Source organism: Scomber scombrus, chromosome 18 (assembly GCF_963691925.1).
Source record: "Scomber scombrus chromosome 18, fScoSco1.1, whole genome shotgun sequence".
NCBI lineage: Eukaryota > Metazoa > Chordata > Actinopteri > Scombriformes > Scombridae > Scomber > Scomber scombrus.
Window position 1 is genome coordinate 13,184,356 of NC_084987.1, and position 18,659 is coordinate 13,203,014.

Consider the following 18,659-nt stretch of genomic DNA (forward strand, 5'->3'; position numbering starts at 1 on the left):
TAAACTATCCAACAGACAACAACAAAAAGTTAGAAATGTAACTGTAAGATTTTGGTTTCCATCCCTGGCAAAAGAAAAGAAAAGCTCAGTTTTGTGTGCATGTTGCCAATAGGAAAATGTTTCCAAAATGAAGCCCAGGTACAGAGTGGCTGGCAAACTCCTGCCACACTCATATCTCCAGTATCCTCTCATATACAAACTGAGGACCTATTGATCTAGCAGTGGAACACAGAGGCATGTGTGATGACAAGTTTATGAGAGAAAACATAGCTCTCATGCAAATAATCTATAACTATCAAAAAGTAATTGAGGTGACATTTGGAGCACACCGGGTAAATCCTCCTGTTATACTGACAGGCAGCAACATCAGCAACATCCAGCAAGTTCAATAAAAACCTGAAATCTTATTTTTGCTTGATAAGATGATGATGATGATGATGTTGAAAATGTTTTTGAAAATAATGTATTTGCTGATTATTTTATGTTAAGGTTTCATTTTTTCCTTTTAACATCCTTTCTTTTAATCAAATGCAACTAAGTGAATTTTATGACAAATCAATACTACTTCTGACATCTCATAGTATTAGTGGTTATTAACCAAGGTGGATAATGAAGTTGTTTTGGGTTTCATTTGATTGAACAAATTCGTAGTCCTACATTTAGCCCAATGTAGCTGTGGCTTGTAACAGAAGTTGAAATATTGTATATTATTAGGGCCCGAGCGGCGACTGCAAGTCGCCTGGCGAAAGCCCTATTGAAATTGTAGTGTTTATTATTATTATTATTATTATTATTATTCCGACATTTCGTGCCCCAATTTTGCCCCTTTCCCAAATGCGAAAATGCTTATACTTTTGCACGGACGTCCGGCCTCATCCGAAATTCAATATTTTTGGGTGGTCGCACATGGTCGACGCAGAATGGCGGAATAGCGCCCCCTACAAAGTCCAAAAATGCCCATAGGGAATTTTGCTAACTTTGTCCTATGCTCACAAAATTCGGTATACATATGTATTATACCCACATATGCAAAAAAGCCTCTTGACCTCATGACCTCAACCCAACAGGAAGTCGGCCATTTTGGTTTCGATTTTTCCCGCCTAAAATTAACTCCTCCCACAGCGTTGGCCCGATCAAGTTCAAATTAGGTACGCAACATCTCCAGACCTAGCTGAGCTTAAGTTGTGCTCTGCGCATCCGTAGGTCAAAGGGCGTGTCTGCCAGGGCTCAACTAACTTTGGCGTGCTCGCCATGTACATACGAGTGGCTCTCACGCCCACATACTTCATCCAATCAGCTTCAAACTTGCTGGACATGATGATGGCTCCGCCCTGAACGTCCCGATATATTAACTTCCCACGTAACTCATAGCGCCCCCCGGTGGTAACAGGAAGTGAACTTAAATTCATGAAAAATACATAGTTGACCCCATCAACTTCATTCCACTTCTAAAACATGCAGAACCAGTTGGTGAAGCTACATTATGAACACTGTGAAGCTACGAGTAATGGCGTCCCTGTGGGGGCGTGGCTACCATCAATTCCTCGCCATGAAAATACGTTTGGCTTTTTGATGGCTTTATTGAACAAGTATCATCATGAAAATTGATACACAGGTCCAGGGTGGAGACCTCTTCCATCTGATAGGGGTGTCGCTCATGTCGCCCCCTAGTGGAAACAGGAAGTGCCATTTTTTGCATCAACATTGTCCGATTTCCACGAAACTTCACATGTGTGATGAGGGACCTTGAACACACCTGCACGCATCCCATTACTGCCCCCTGGTGGATGAACCATCAACTGCTCATAACTGCCTCTTGCTTTGTCCGATTCACTCCAAACTTCACATGAGTGATGAGGGGCCACCCCTGAACGCACCACACCACATGTGCTGACTGCCCCCTGGTGGATGAACCATCAACCTCTCATAACTCCTTCATGCTTTGTCCAATTCACTCCAAACTTCACATGACTGATGAGTGGCCGCCCTGAACACACCAGACCACACCAGACCATATGTGTAACTACCTGTGACTGCCCCCTACTGGATGAACGAAACATTGCATTTTTGGCCTCCTTCCAGGTTTTTTCTCACTTTCTGCTTCACGCCACAGCCCCGCCATGCCTCAGGCCCCGCGGTGGCATGGGTGAGCGAGGGCCCGCCATCGCCGCTTGCGGCTTTAATTGTTTTTGTGCCTCTTTCATCGACTGGTGATGCAGGCCTAAGTCTGCAATGTGGTCAACTGAGTGCTGCTGAGCTCCCAAACATGAGACCCGCAGACACACAACACTCCACTGTTGAGTAAATACACATTCATCAAACTGCATTATAGCAGTAACTACACAGAATGAACACTGGCCTGAGCGGACCGGAGGGCTGCAACCAAAGCAGAAAGAAGGCTAAAATATGATTATGGGGAGATGATGACGATTTCCAAACCAATGGGGCATTAGTGCCAGGCAGGGCACATTGTTCTGCAGGGCCCATTAGAGCTCTCAGAGCTGCTCATTAGGGAACCATTAGTGACAACTACTTTAACTTCCCAGACCACCCACTGCTGAGTGGCAGAGACAAATGGACTCAAAGAGAATGAACTGCTCCTCTCTCTCTCATCTCTTTGCCTGTAAAAACAATGCAGCAGTGTGCCAGCCGGGCTCAGCCAGAGCCACAGAGGATCCAAACAGTGCACAAGGACTCCTCTCCATCAATAGCAGCACGTAACAGGATCAGTCAGTCAGACGTTACATTTTTCTCTAACACGATTAGTCGTGACGCAAATCAAGGCTGCTAATTAAAGCTGCCAGGCTTACCAAGCCGAACAGACGAAAAGCATCACAACTGGAAACAAAAGCTTTCTGTTTAACTTCAACTGCACACTCATTTGCAGTAATACCTTTTGTCTTGATAACAATACAATCTTATGTGACCGAATTACAATCATCCTTTAATGCAATTTAAACAAATAATATACAGTCATTCCAGCTGCTGGAATGGGCTCCTATGACAATAATACAACTTTAATAACTCTTTCAAAAGGAAGGAATAATAGAGAAAACTTCTGTGTAACATGGATAGTGTGCTGCTGATCTGTGGGTATTAGAGCAGTTAACTGTCTGCTCTCACACCTGTTGCTGCTGATGGCTCAGCATTCACTGAAAAATGACACTGAGGATGTTCTCTCTGGGGCAGAAGCTGTTAAACCATATAAGCGCTTCTGCACCAAAGCCAGGCCATAAATGTGTTACTAAAGTAATTATACATGCGGTGAAGAAACAACACCTGCAGTGCTTGAATCTCAACCTCAAATATGGCTGACATGCATACTTAGCAAAGAGTGGTATGGCAAGTTTTACACTGTAGAAATGTGTTAATATGACTAAAGCAGTTGATGCTACACAGACTTAAAATGGCAATGTCTACCACTCAATGGTATTTTATCTTATAGTGGACAGAAAAGAATGTTACATGTTTCTTAGTCTGGCAAGTTTAGTTTTTTTAGGAAATCCACTGAGGTTGATAAAATACGCAAAAAGTTGACTGAGTGAATACAATAGTAGTGGTCACAATGGCAGAGTAAACACTGTCAATAAGGCCAGACACAGACAGAGGGTGGTTTCTGAGAGTTACCTTAAAAATTCACCAAAAAAATAAAGCTTCACATAGTTTCAGACAGTCAACTGAACTTCCCAAAACTCTTTTTTAACTAAGCGAAGTCCTGTGAAAACATTTAAACAGTCAAAAAAAAGTATTTCCTGGACAGTTTCACTCACCTACACCGTCTTCTGATTTTAACACCATGCTGCCTGAGCCTCGCAGGTCCGACTCTACTAAAGTTTTAAAAGAGATTTCCGAGCGTAGAAAGTTTGACCGGATGATGAAAATATCGATGAGTTTGTAGTTATTGTTTTAGTTTTGACCGCAAAGTTAACAAACGCACTGGTTTCCCTCGGTAAATGGAGGCAGCGACTCTTTCGACAGCTCAAGGGAGTGGTTTGAAGAGACGATTCACGTCACGGACCACGGTGTACTTTAACCAGGCAACAAGCCCTGCGCGCGATCTGTCAAGGCACGCGGAATAAAACAACAAACTTCCGGTATACATTTTCATAATAAAACTCTTATAACCAACGCCACATTGTAGCCGAGCACAGTGGTTCTCTACCTCTTTGATGTCAAGGACCCCCAAATTAAAAAAACATAAGGCCGCAGGCCCATATTTAATAAGATGCTGTCTCAGGGATCCCCATCTGAGAAGATTTAGTTATTCCAAAACTGTAACCGTGAAGAGAGGGAAACCTATGCACAGAGTAGTCATCCTTATAAAGTGTCTCATTGAGATAACTTGAACAAAGGAGTTGACAAGATCAGGGCTAAGCCCAGAATACCCACAGCCAAGGTCAATTTTTTTGGATGATTCACATGCAAAGAATTTAATTTTAATGCATTGTATACCTACTGCAAACATTAGTAGGCCTAGTATTAGTAGTGATTTATTTTCGTATTTTCCAAAAAAGAATGCACATAAAAATAAATAAATATCAATAAGGCAAATTTAAGTGACTCCAACTAGATTTGTTTTAGTATATGTACCGGAGTAACACAGACTAGATTTTTTTAAATAGATTTTTTAATAGATTGAGGGCTTTTGGGAAAAATATTTAGGGCTGCAGCCCCAAAAGCCACCCCCTAGCTCTGCCCCTACCCTCAAAGACCACTGCCCTTGCTTACCCAACTGGTAAAGGTGGATGCTCCAGCAATTCTCAAACATTTCCACATTTAGGACCCCTTAACTGACACAAATTAAACTACAGCTTCCCATTTGATATTTTGTCTCAGGGTCCCCAAATTTCTTTGTTTTTTTACTTTTAGATGTTTAATTACCAAAAATGTATGAAACCCATGACGAAAATTGTCACACATTGTTATTGTGTTGCTGACAGATACTTTTATTTTGAAGAAAGACGTGCTCTATATCCGGTAATAGTCATTGACTATGTAGTTGACATAACTCAGGATGAAGGTGCAGCAAATGGGCCAAATGACGCGTCTAACGCCTGTGGGTATCTGCCCTGTTGCTTTGGTTACCATTCTCTCTCTCTCTCTCTCTCTCTCTCTCTCTCTCTCTCTCTCTCTCTCTCTCTCTCTCTCTCTCTCTCTCTCTCTCTCTCTCTCTCTCCCTCCCCCCCCCCCCCCCCCCCCCCACACACACACACACACACACACATTACACACACACACACACACACAAAACTGTTGTTGGGACAGAGTTGAGTGGGGGCAGGGAGAGTGATTGACACACACAGCCAGGCTACAAAAGTTCACTGCTGCTGATCGTGCGCATGTTGCTGTGTTTGATTCACCACATCCGCCAAGAGCAGACATGTGTGCTGCAGTCAGACGTTTTACCTCAGAAACAAAACCCTTTCAACCACCTGTTGATTATTAATACAAAGGAAATCACTGCACATCACCATAAGGATTTTAAGTCTGGTATCAGTAGTATAGACACCCATTTGTTACTGACTTTGTCACACTTTATGTTTGGTTGTTTTCTTTTTGTTTGTTTGTTTTTAAAGACCTGTGATATTATCCTCCTAAAATCTACAATGGAAAAAACTGCTGGTTTTTTGTCAAGAGTTGTTCGTCATTACACAGTCATTGTTACACCACAATGAGAAATGTGCACATACGTTTGTGTAATTAATGGTGAAACTGGTTCTACCAAATCCTGGTGAGAGTGAGCAACATGTTTTACACCTGATGCAACTTTTCATCAACTGTTCAGAAATAAACGTGGGCCTTTTAGTATTACTTTCATGTTTCATCCTGGCTAACATACAGACAGTGTATTCACATTTTATGCTGCCTGTGATCAAAGGTGCATGTGATGGAGGTATCTTTGTTCTACTAGGGAGACATTTCTTGGCTGCATATTTTAGAGGAAAACTGTGAGGGCAGACAACATACCCTGCTTTCCAGTCCCTTGTTAAAACCGAATAAATCAGTCTTCTATTTGTATAACACCTGCACAAATGTGCTGCTGTCAGATAGGAGAGGGCTGAGCCTGTCCCTGCCTGTTGATGAATAAAAGAGGGCCAAGAGGAATGCTGTGCTGACAGCCAATGGAAGAGGCCAGGTAGAGGGAGAAAACTCCTCAGCTCCTCTCTGTTTTTCTTTTTCTCTCCCATATCCTATCTGATGCCCGGGGAGAAAACAATTTGCAGGCAGCTGTATGTTTGCACGAGTAACCACAAACCCAGGAATCCATACCAAACACTAGGATTCACCCCTTATCTCAAGATATTGACTCAAAGAGTAAAATCACCAGGACATCTTAGAATGAAAAGCCCTACAGACTGCATGGTCACTTCAGTTGAAGGGCTCTACTTGATGCTGTGGTCCATGAATGCCTCAGTTGTGCTGCCCAAACTTAACAAGACAATGTAGTCTGTGTGAAGTGAACCGTCTTCACATAGAGGGTCAATTCATTGTTAAGAGTTCATCTATTCACCCGGGCTCTGCTGTAAATCTGTGCTATAGCCCAGAGCAAGTGAAACGGGAGAGCTGTTTGACCTTTAAATGAAATGATCATGAGCTGATATCAACACATGAAGTGAATTACTGTCTGCAACTTCCCGATGAACACAAAAGACATGCAGAACTGATGCTGGATTAAATGTGAAGTTAAGTGTTTATACAAATGTCAAATCAACGTCATACTAGATTATAAAGTATAAAAAGGTTTTTGGTTTTGCATGTTAATAGATGCAGCTGATTAGTCTCAATGAGTTGAACAAAGTCCTCTTGAGAAAACTATTCCTTTGCTTTATTCACACATGCTTTATTGTTTTTCCATGTTACATGGTGTTATTCAATTTGAAACAGTAGGATAAAATTGATGGATGTAGAGGATGCAAGTCGGCTGTAAATTAAGGCAATAATTAAACATATAATGTGTCCCCTCCAAAGAGGTCAATAATGTGCTCCCATACTGTACCTAAAGAAAGTTTACACAGTTAGACAGGTAGAAAACTGACTTTAAATTATGACACCCGAAGGATTTAAAACTTTAAATAGATATTCCTGCAACTTAAAAACATCACATTTATAAAGTTGTGCAAGTGAAAATTGATGCAGCTGAGATAACCTAATATTTAGTCTGTAGTATGAGCCAAACTCAAAAAACATTTAATTCTACACTTCCAAAAATGCCACTTGATGGTGTTTCTCTGCGAGATCTCCCATGTTTGGTAAACACCCATGTCCTTCAATACTCCCAGGTTTTTCCTTACAAAAATGTGTAGTCTTGAAACCCAAGCCAAAAATAGCCTCAAAACTTCAGACACCCTCAAAGGCACAGACGACATTATACAAGTAAACTGATCTTGAGGTGTAAAAGCAGTGTGGTGTCCCTTAGAATTAAAGTGCTGACTTGTTCAAGCTCTCTCAACTCTCTATAATAACAAATATAACAGCACAATAAGGTCAATTCTGAAACCATGGGGCTTAATGTACCATAAGATACAAGAAAAAAAATACAGTGACCGTTTTTGAAATTACAATCGCAAATCTGCAGTTTTAAATGTGTTTTAAATTAATTATGTGAAATTGTGAGCAAATCATTGCTACCCATCCTACAAGAAGGAATGCCAATAGTGACACCTGCTGATCATTTATATTGATTACAGTCCCACCTGCAAAATTAAAGAGAGACCAGTTAAAGTGTGTCATGAGGGTAAATTAAACCACTGTTTAAATATTAGTTCCATAAATGACACCTGGATTAATATATATCTGAAATATAAATGTGAGACATTACATCACTATCTACAAACAAACCAATTTCAGGCTGGTTGATAAATGGGAGATTATCGACTAGATACCAACTAGAAACAGATAAACATTGAGCATGAAAAATAACTCTGTTACCATAAACTATCATTATATATTACTATCGTAGACATTCTTTGGCAAAATCTGTGGCTGAAGTTTTGTTGCTCCATGTGTGACCCATTGCACAGACTGATTTTGAAACCACAGCTTTACTTTTGCAGGTGCAGTCAGTGGTAATGAGACCTTTGGATTGATCCATCCTATAATTTTCTGGTTGAGAGATGGAGTGCAGCCCTGAACAATTAATTACCAAGTCATATAATAATTACAAGAATAAATCTAGCTCTGGTGTCACTTTTCCTATATGTGTGAGCGAGAGACTAATACACAGTGGGTGGCTTATCCCCTTGGAGTTATAAACATTGCAAGCTCAATTTTAAATAATACATACCCTTCACTGTGCTTGCAATACGTTCTAAGTAACTCATTTCATATTTTTCAATCCCAATTTTGAGCATTAGGCCATAAAAACAATGGAGTGGAGAAAGGCCTATTAACCATAACAGTAAAACATTAAGCTAATGAAAACACTGAGCTAGTATTTTTCAAGCAGCCAACAACTGAACTCACCTACACTTCACACACACACACTTCACACACACACACACACACACACACACACACACACACACACACACACACACACACACACACACACACACACACACACACACACACACACACACACACACACACACACACACACACACACACACAAACAAACAGTGCTGTCAGAAGCTGTGAATTCACAATTCAGTTTTAGGAAGAAGGTGTGAAATGCAAAGATCTCCTGATGAAGTAAGACAGCCCAGAGCCTGTCTGTTCAGGACAAATCACTCTTCCTCAGGCTAGACTCACAGCATTCTGCCCTGCATACAAATCTGCATGTGACATGGACACACCAACAAGCACAATCACTGCATTGGTAGACTATATACAGCCTGACAAAGCAATTGAGCATATAATCATCATTGTACAACTGGTAGTACCATCATCTGTAATTAACTGTGCATGAGTATGACAAAGAAAAAAAATAATAAAACCGTGTCAGAGTTTTAAACCTGTAGCATGTATTTACTGCTATGCATTTACAGTGCAGCAAACATATTTTAAATGATCTCCTGGACCAATAGCTACTGAAAAACAATATTTTCCTCTCTGTGTTTACCAGCCTAACCACACTCTGTTCATCTCATGCCATTTAATCAAGATAAAATTGAAAGAAAAAAAACAGAGAAAAACAAATTCTCTTATGCCAACAGACATATCTCCTTTGGCTTACAGAGCTGTGTGGATTTTATCTGCCTCTGTTTTGATTCCCACACATGCCTCTTTGAAGTAGCTTACTGGCAGACTCTGTCTCTTTTAGCACCCAAAACACGTCAAACCAGTGGAAAACATTTCTGTCTCGCTTAAATCTTGTGAGGAACCAAAATACATGTGAAATCTGTCTCATGTATAAGATATTAACATTAATTAAGTGTGTATGAAGAGTTTGCTGGTCGATTAGGCCTTCAAATCAGCAATATCAGTGCATTATTTATGATCTTATAAAGTTGTAAGTTCGCATCCCATAATCCATTGCTTCCCCTTGCAAGATAAACAAGATACATTTTTAGGGATGATAGCGAGATAGAAGGAAAAGAGAGGGGGGAAAAGATATATAATTAGGGCCCGAGCGGCGACTGCAAGTCGCCTGGCGAAAGCCCTATTGAAATTGTAATGTTTATTATTATTATTATTATTATTATTATTATTATTATTATTCTTCCGACATTTCGTGCCCCAATTTCGCCCCTTTCCCAAATGCGAAAATGCTTATACTTTTGCACGGACGTCCGGCCTCATCCGAAATTCGATATTTTTGGGTGGTCGCACATGGTCGACGCAGATTGGCGGAGTAGCGCCCCCTACAAAGTCCAAAAATGCCCATAGGGAATTTTGCTAACTTTGTCCTATGCTCACAAAATTCGGTACACATATGTATTATACCCACATATGCAAAAAAGCCTCTTGACCTCATGACCTTAACCCAACAGGAAGTCGGCCATTTTGGTTTTGATTTTTCCCGGCCTAAAATTAACTCCTCCCACAGAGTTCGCCCGATCAAGTTCAAATTAGGTACGCAACATCTCCAGACCTAGCTGAGCTTAAGTTGTGCTCTGCGCATCCGTAGGTCAAAGGGCGTGTCTGCCAGGGCTCAACTAACTTTGGCGTGCTCGCCATGTACATACGAGTGGCTCTCACGCCCACATACTTCATCCAATCAGCTTCAAACTTGCTGGACATGATGATTTTACATCTTCAGGCATCTAAAATTGATTCAATCAAACAATCAGAGAAGGGAACAGCCCTCTTTGGTTGTACTACTCCCAGCTCAAAGACACATGCAATCTGTGACAACAGATACATACAACTTTAAAGGTTCACAAGCCACAAAAATGTGGCAAACCACTGCCATAAATATACTAGCATCATCACAGCTACACCATATCCTACTTTACAAAAAGCAGACTTGGCAAATAAACATTTAACAACTGATATGTATGTATGTGCTCCCAAACAGACCTCTGTGTCCTCAGCTGCCGCCAGATCCCACATGAGTGATTTCCATGTCACTGAGCACAGGCGCAGCCATGGCACACCTGACTCACAGCACAGAAGGCCCTATGCTAATATTAATCAGCTAGATTACTATCATGTGCACTTTAAGCGGTGCCCTGCCTGCTCTCACTTTCAGCCTGTCTCATGTGAAGATTAACTGGGCATCTTGCATCACACTCACAGTAACTGTGAAAGTTAAACTCACAGTAACATTTACAGTTGGAAAGGGCACTGACAACACTATAAATGTGCTTAATTAATGAAGATGAAAAGGGGGAGTGGAAGACAGAAATATCAATCTTTATCCCCGGTGAAAAATAAAGACTGTGGCAGATTGATTCACTTCCCATAAGGCATCACTATGTGAGGCCGGCAGGAGAAATAAGAGCCAAGCGACCTTTTTTTTCTAAGTCTTCATCACGTTTGCACTTGTTTTTATGTCCAACAGCACGTAGCTATGTTTTAGGTTAGGTGATTTAATAGTGCTGCAGATACAATGTGAACTTGTGGACAACAATTAGATGAGTCACACATGAATCACTTGTATGATTCATGATTAAAAAAAGAAACACCAACACTTTTAGTGCATCATCCAAGCTATGCACACCACTAGAGATCCAAATGTAATGGCTGCCATCACAATTTGATTGTGTTGTATGTTTTTATTATAGTGAAATATAAATAGGGGAAAAAACCTGACACCTGCAGGTTGGTGACAGCTTAAGTGAAGCCTTTTGAAACAAATTATTTCACATTCACAAAATGGAAAGGATATATCAGTGTTATAGCTAACTATAACTCACTTGAAAACACATCATTATGACTTTTTCTTTTTGTAAGTCATATTTGCTGCTTGAGTGACAAAAATCTGTCAAAACTCTGCCGTCACCATATTACCACAAACCAGAACAGTCCAGATTACTTCCTCCTTAAGTATCCAAAACTAATAAAGTAGCCTCTTTTCACGTGCAAACCCCAGTGCTGATTCAGGTTGTTTTGAAATCACCGAGACAGCACTGCTTCCCCTTGCTATGCTCCCAGTCAGCTGATTCACCACAACCCCAGCGAAGCTGCTTTAGTCATGTCAACATTGTCTGCCAGCAAAGTTTCAAACACTCCCGATGGGAACCTGCACGCCACCCGCAGTGTAACGTAATGCAGTTGCAACACTAAACAACCAAACCAACCCAAAACAACAGACTAACCAAAAACATCATCTGCACCACTGATAAGACACGACAGAATGGAAGAACATGTGGAGACAGATGGTGAGTATAAACAAACTCCTAAAGAGGCTGGCAATCTTAGCCGGCTCCGCTCCTGGCTGGTCCTCCGTCTGTAATTTAACTCGGGAGCAATGAGAGTTGCTTATTCAGGTTTAAGAGATGATCCTCAGTAAACGCAACACTGCATGCATCCCTGTTATCACGGGACACAGCAACTAGTAGCAAGGGCAAGATGAGACATCGTCATGCACGGCCAAGCAACACAGGAGCAAAAACACGAGCTGTTAACAAAGCAGAGTATTGTGAATATTCTGTGTGGCTGACAAGTTTTGTTGTGTGAGTCTGTGTCACCTGCTGGAGATTAGATCTGCTCAGTAAGAATTAACATTAGCTCACTCTCCCTTCGCACAGGGTAGAGGTTTAAATTTTGCTTAACGACAGAGCCTCCTTAGCCACAAGAAGCTCTCTATCTATTTCTGTCCAACTGTTATCATCTCTGATGGAGCCATGTGTTTGTGCCAAGCGCACACCAGCAAGCTTTAACACACTGCCAACCCACAGGTTATCTTACCCACTGCCAAAACTCATAAGAAGTTATTCAAAACTAATAGTGATGATGACAACAATCAGCAAACCAAAAGAGCCATCTTACTGCAACACAATATGCATTAGAAAGCCCACAGTTCTGACTTTACTTTACCTGGAGATTGCTGGACTTGCTTCACAGCTGGACACAAGAATGTCTGAAGGCTGGACATGCAAAGTTCACCCACCGTCCCCATAGCTCCAGAATGCTGGTTAATATTTGTGTCTGTGTGTGAAGGTATGTCTCCGATAGCTGCTGCGTGAGCGTCTCAAGCTGTCCCCTCCTACTGATTCAGACTGAGATGGAGGAAAGTTGTGGAGGCCCAGACTCCCTGCTGTGGCTGCCGACATGAAGAGACGCCAACTGTGAAGGTCCTGCTCTGTGTCACTCTGCCTCACCTAATCCCTGGTCGGATGAATCCTCCGCTCCCCAGGCCAATCCCACACACTCACCTACTTTCTCTTCCCCCTTGATGAGAATGTGCAACTTGCTGGGGCACTAAAATCACTTCTGCTTTTTCCCTGTTCCCCTTTTTGTGCTTGTGTCTCAGTCTCCCTATGTCCTCCTCTGCTCTCTCTCCGTCTCTGTTTTTTCCCCTCTTCTCTCTCTCTCTCTCTCTCTCTCTCTCTCTCTCTCTCCCTCTCTGTCTCTCTGTCTCTCTCTCTCTTTCTGTCTTTCACTTGCACTCTCTTGCTACTTTACATACTAATTCAAGCTGATATCTATGTTTTCAATGATTTTCACAGAAAACAAGTATGCCTGATAGAAAATGTAAAACCACAAGAAAAATCGATTAAAGAAACAATTAATTATGTGCATGAGAATCACATTGAATACTGAACTAACAGTGTGTCTCTCTGTCCATGAGCCCCACAATACAGTTTTGGAGTTCAGTGTCCACCCTCTGTTGCTTTTAGCTTCTAGTCACTCATCATTTTGGCTTCAAAAGCCTTACACATAAAATCAAGATTTCATTGTTGCCTGGCAACGGGTTAGAAGTAAAGATTTGCTCCTGGGCAAAACACTGTGAGACATTTGTTTTGATTAGATTATTTTCACACCTATTGACGTTATTCACAATGAATGCAATCACATTTTGGGGGTCTTGGAGCCACATAGCATGTACGCTTAGTCACACACATGCACACATACACACACATGCTGCAACAAAATTAACTGGTCTGCTTCTGACAAATGCGTTCATAATCAACGACAACTGATTTCATTTTGGACTTTCATTTCTCCTTTAGAGAAAAGCGGAAATGTTTACCTCCACCCTTGAAACGGTGCAACTCTACCTGCCACTCTGAATTAGGCTGCCTGTCAGTCACACAAAGTGTCGCTCACCCCCCAACAACAGCGTTGCTCATTCAGCGTCAGCCATTAATTAATACGTCAACTCTGCCCTCTCTGTCAATCACACTGCCAAGGGCAGCATGAAAGCAAGCCAGGGTAAGTGGCAATTACGACGCACAATAAGGTAGATCACATTGTGGAGTTTGTTTGGCTCTGATATCACCTCTAATCCATCCATCATCACTGCCATTGCCAGAGGGCTGAGTTCCTCAAACTGACCCCTGCCTGAACTGCAAAGTCAATCCTGGCCGCTTTAAAATGCTGCAGCTGCACATCACCCAGAGGAGCAGTTCTGTCACAGAAGGAACAGCAGCATGGCAAACAGTGAAGTCAGCACAAATGTTTCTCCTCTCTTTTTTTAGTATGTATATTCCTCCCTCTCTGCTCTAAGTTACCTCTCTGAATGAGTGTGGTGTCAGCAACTCGCTTAGCACCTGCAAAGACTATGAAGATGTAAACAGGTGGGTGGGATGGATAGATGTATATAGAGAGATATAGAGAGAGAGAGAGAGAGAGAGAGAGAGAGAGAGAGAGAGAGAGAGAGAGAGAGAGTAGGTGTGTAGCATGCACTCTTCAGCCTTATACCTAGCCCTCCCTGCAAACAAGGTTGAAAAAAATTAAATTCATTGCTGTAAATGGAATCATTTCAGTCTATTGCACAGAACAGTAGCCAAGAGGCCATACAGTGAACTGTAAGTGCTGAATGAAAGCCATGAAGGCAAATTAGCCACAGCAATAATAGTAAATTTAAATCCATTACACTCTGTATTGTCTGATAAGGACTTGTGGTTTATTTTAAGTGAAGTGCAACACAGTATGAGAAGCTTTCAGCACCGGATGCAGGCACTGACAGCCTAACCCTTTCCAAAAACAGTCTTAAATAAACTGGTGGATTTGGACCTGGACATTACTAATGATTTTTAAACTTCTAAAGTTATATTTTTCTAGTGTTGTGTACGTGTCTGTGTGTTTCGGTCCTCCCCCTCCCTATTCTGCTGTGGGGCAAAGCTGTGCTTAATTATTATATCAAGGCCTGGAGCTTAAAGGTCCAAGTGAGCAGTGCAGACGGGGCCAGTGGACCATTTTGGCAGCTTTTGTGCTGTGTGTACTTCTACCACTGTGGTGTGGTTGAGGTTGAGGTTGTGTGCTGAGATCGGTAAGTTACTCCTATTTGGAAGGGAGAGTGGTGATTGTTGTTGGTTTGGCCTAATTTGATTTTAGGTAGACTGACTTCTTTCCTATGAAGAGGTTCATTTTCTGTTGCATGCCCCTGCAGTTATCTTTAGTTATATTCTATTAATACTGAAAAATAATTCTCAACTCGATTAAATGGAAACAGTCAGCACTTACACTGCACAAGGAACAAAGCGCTCCTCTCAGCCCACTAGAAAACCATAATTAACTCATACCCACTATCATGCATTGGTGATGCAGTATTAATACTGTATATGCTCAGATCTTCAGAGTTGCTGTTGTGTAGCTCATCCTGCAATGTTTACTTTCAGGTGTTAAGTGAGAAAATCACTTACCTATGCAAATAAATACATTTTCACTATATAGAAATGATTTGGTGCAGCCAAATTAAAGTGATGAAAATGTGTTTCTGACGTCATGAGTCAAACACCTTCATTTAGCAGGAACAGTAGCTGCAGTGGATAGTACATAGGCCTGGCCTTTAACTGGACCCAAATGAACACTTTTTGAGTAGTTGTACATACATGCCACCAGGTGGAGATAGCATGTAACAGCATTTGTATTTCTTAGTTCACCAACCCAAGGCATGCACCACGTGGAGTTGACCATACAGCAGACTTGGATTTGATTCATCTATGAAATGTGCGTAGGTTGAAAGCTAATTAGAACATCCATGAGCAAATATTACAAGCAGAAAACTTCAGCTCTGTCAATAGAGAGACTACAAGGCAATGCTGATGAAAATCAGTCTTATGTTTCTCCTCAAACAGTCATTTAAGTAGGGAAGTCTTATATGTGATGAAAGTGTTTCCCCAACTGGAAATAAAACCAGCAGAGAGCTGGCTGACCTGTGTTGGTGGAACTCCTACATAGCAGCCTAATGTTAGCATCACCTCCAATGACTAACACCTGGCTTGGTGGGAGCAGAACAAGCACCTCTGCTGATATAATTCAACCAAATATACTCACTGCAAAGTATAGAGCTTAATGCTAAATATAGCGTAGATTTAATTAATTTACATCTTCCTGATAATAAGTTTCAGCACCCTTTTGTCCAATTTTCATTTCAGATGTCTTTAATATCAGAGCTTTAATATACTGTTCTTGTGTGCTTCTCTTTATCTTCATCTCTCTGTGACTGGTGTAGACTTAATAATGGAAAACAGAGGCATACTGTTATATCTGGATTCACCAATCAGAGTATGAATTAAGAGATGGAAATTTAGAGAATGATGTCAGTTTATTTTTAGACTTTTTAAGAGGGTAAGGTATTAAAAACAACTGCAGCAGGCACATGTCAGATTTGCATCTGCTTTGAAGCAACAGATTTCAACTTTTCTTTTGAATCTTTTATAATTTCATTTCTTTCTTTTTTTAGACAGGAACAAGACATATCTGCATACGTCAACTGAGATTTGGCTCCTACTGCTTTGACAGTTCTTCTCTGAGTGCTTTGAAAGCGAGAGGAGTTTAGTGCTGGAGTAAACCTGCCTCATCACATGAGTAAAGAGTGACACTCTGCAGCAGGAAAACAACATATTACTGGCAGAAGTGACAATATTTCTCACGTCAATCACTCTGCAATTGAGATGGGGTTAAACTGAGAGGAGAGATGTCGCCCATAACCACAGCAACCACACGTACCTGTCGTTACAGTGCACCACACCTATGAACCAGCACACTGTTTCCTTTGTGAGCACACATTTCATTATGCAAAGAGAAACTGAGCTGCACTGACAGGCGCTGGTAGATGGCAAAGGTGCCTGTACAAAAAAAGATAAAACAAAGACATTTTATTTCCCTGCTGCTCAAAGCCGTTTGAAGTAAGTCTTGAAACACAGCCGCACCCAATAAATCCCAAGATAGCTGGTTTAAGGCACCAACACCTAGCAACATTACTGGTGCAGAGTGCCAAAATACAGTATGGTGATCCTGTCATGAATTTAAGAAGGTGACTTAACATAATGTCACTGCAAGGCTATAAAATATACAAATTATCCCCTGACACCCTACACATCCCCACATGAATATAACACTGACTTTTCTTGTTACATAAGTCTACATTAATAATACAGTAAAGGGAAAGAACACAGCTGCATCAAAATAAAAAGTCTGAAAGTCAAGTGTGGATGGTGAAGTGATTACTTCCATCCTCTCTCCTTTTTTTTCTCTTTCATTTGTGCTGAGCAGTCACGTAGCTCAGGGACAGAGGAAATTTTATGACTTGCACTTATACATTCCGATCCACAAGCCAGCGATTTGACTAAGTAGGTGTTGAGGACAGTGAGAGTGTTATTTGAATGTGCTGAGAGCATCAGCACATCCCTTCTCACACTTTCACAGATCATTTCATAATCATCGGCTGATTCTTCAGCTCAATTGCTACTAGGAAACTACTGACAAGGGGACAACTGCAAAGAAATATGACTATATATCTCATGTAGGGAAGACCAGACATAATGTAGGGGATGTCCAGAGTGGCAGAAGTCACTTTTGGTATAAAAGTGTAAATTAATAACCTCAAAGGTGTACTTCTACTTATTACACAAAAACTTAAAAACATTTTATATCTGACTCACAGAGAGAGAGAGAGGAGTACCAGCCCTCCCTCCTTTTAACAGAGCATCAGTTGAAATCTTGCAATGAGGCCATTGCTAGTGGGTCTATTTTGAGATGCATTAAGCCCACAGAAAATTAAACTGCTAAATAATTGAGACAAAGCCTCTATCATTGCTTGAGCTGAGCCATCAGCTCATCACGGCCTGACATCATCAGGAGCATCAGCCTGTATGTGGTGTCAGGACACTGAATTTCTTGTAAAGATGTGTGTTTTTTTGGCAATAGGGGCAGCTTTATAAGAAGGCATTCTGTAAAACTGTGTCATCTAAAGAGCTTGTGCAACTCTGACAAGATGCCAGCATGGCGCAAATCAATCAGCAATGTGTCATGTTAAATCCCACATACACAGGAAGTGTCCACCATGCCGTTATAGCTGCAGTGTGATGCTTAATAATTCATCATACAGATCTTTTTATATCCTTTTGGCTGTGAATATCATAGAGGCCACCTGTTCCAAAACTGGCTTATAAAAAGCCAACAGGGTATAACTTCATTTCCTGTATATGCGTTTCAATCACATAAACACAGGGTGGAAGCATGACTCTCTTTAGGTCTAGGTGTAAATACATGTCTACTGTATGTCATGCTGTTATCTAAACAGTCCCTCCAGACAGTCAGACTGGCACAGTATGAATCTATGCTTATTGATATCTCTGTACACTTGCCACAGCAGAGCACGAACACTGTAGACAGTAGCAGTGCTTAAAAAAACAACAGCATGCAGTCATGTCACAGTGAGAAGCTTGGGTGGAAGCGTTCACTTAAACGCTAAACAGTCAATATAAGAGTGTAATGATGACAAACCGTAATTCTCCCCCTCCATCCTGGTGGTCCTGATGCTGCTGCAGGAGTCACTGTCCGGGGATGTCTCTCACCAAGCACTCGCAGCTCAATCCGGATACCTTCTTCTCTTCCTCTCTCTAGTCTCTTCTTTGCTTACCCTCCAGGTTTTTTAACTTGTGGTGGTATGTACAAGCTCCCTAGGAGGTGGCACTTTTAAGCTGTTGCCGTTTTGTTGGTCGCCAGTTGCCGTTTGAAATATGTGTGTTGTCGGTGTTGGCTGCGTGCTGATGTGCATCCAGGGGAGCCGGTGCACATGCTGGCCCCTCCCATCCCAGATGTGATGTCACATCTCTAGACAAAAACTTTGCTGAATACTGGTATCATTTCCGCCGTTTCGT

The 18,659-nt window shown here is 41.4% G+C and overlaps 1 protein-coding gene across 2 annotated transcripts in view; it reads right to left on the reverse strand.

The window, feature by feature from the left end:
- cyth1a (cytohesin 1a) overlaps positions 1–12,505 on the reverse strand; it is a 36,247-nt gene extending 23,742 nt beyond the window's left edge. The window contains exon 1 of one of the 2 annotated variants that reach the window (XM_062439542.1): positions 12,424–12,505. In XM_062439542.1, coding sequence (XP_062295526.1) covers positions 12,424–12,505 — 82 coding nt within the window. Of the gene's footprint in view, positions 1–3,770; positions 3,989–12,423 lie in introns of those variants that run through there. The other variant, XM_062439543.1, reaches the window with a different exon arrangement.
- Positions 12,506–18,659: the final 6,154 nt, after the last annotated feature.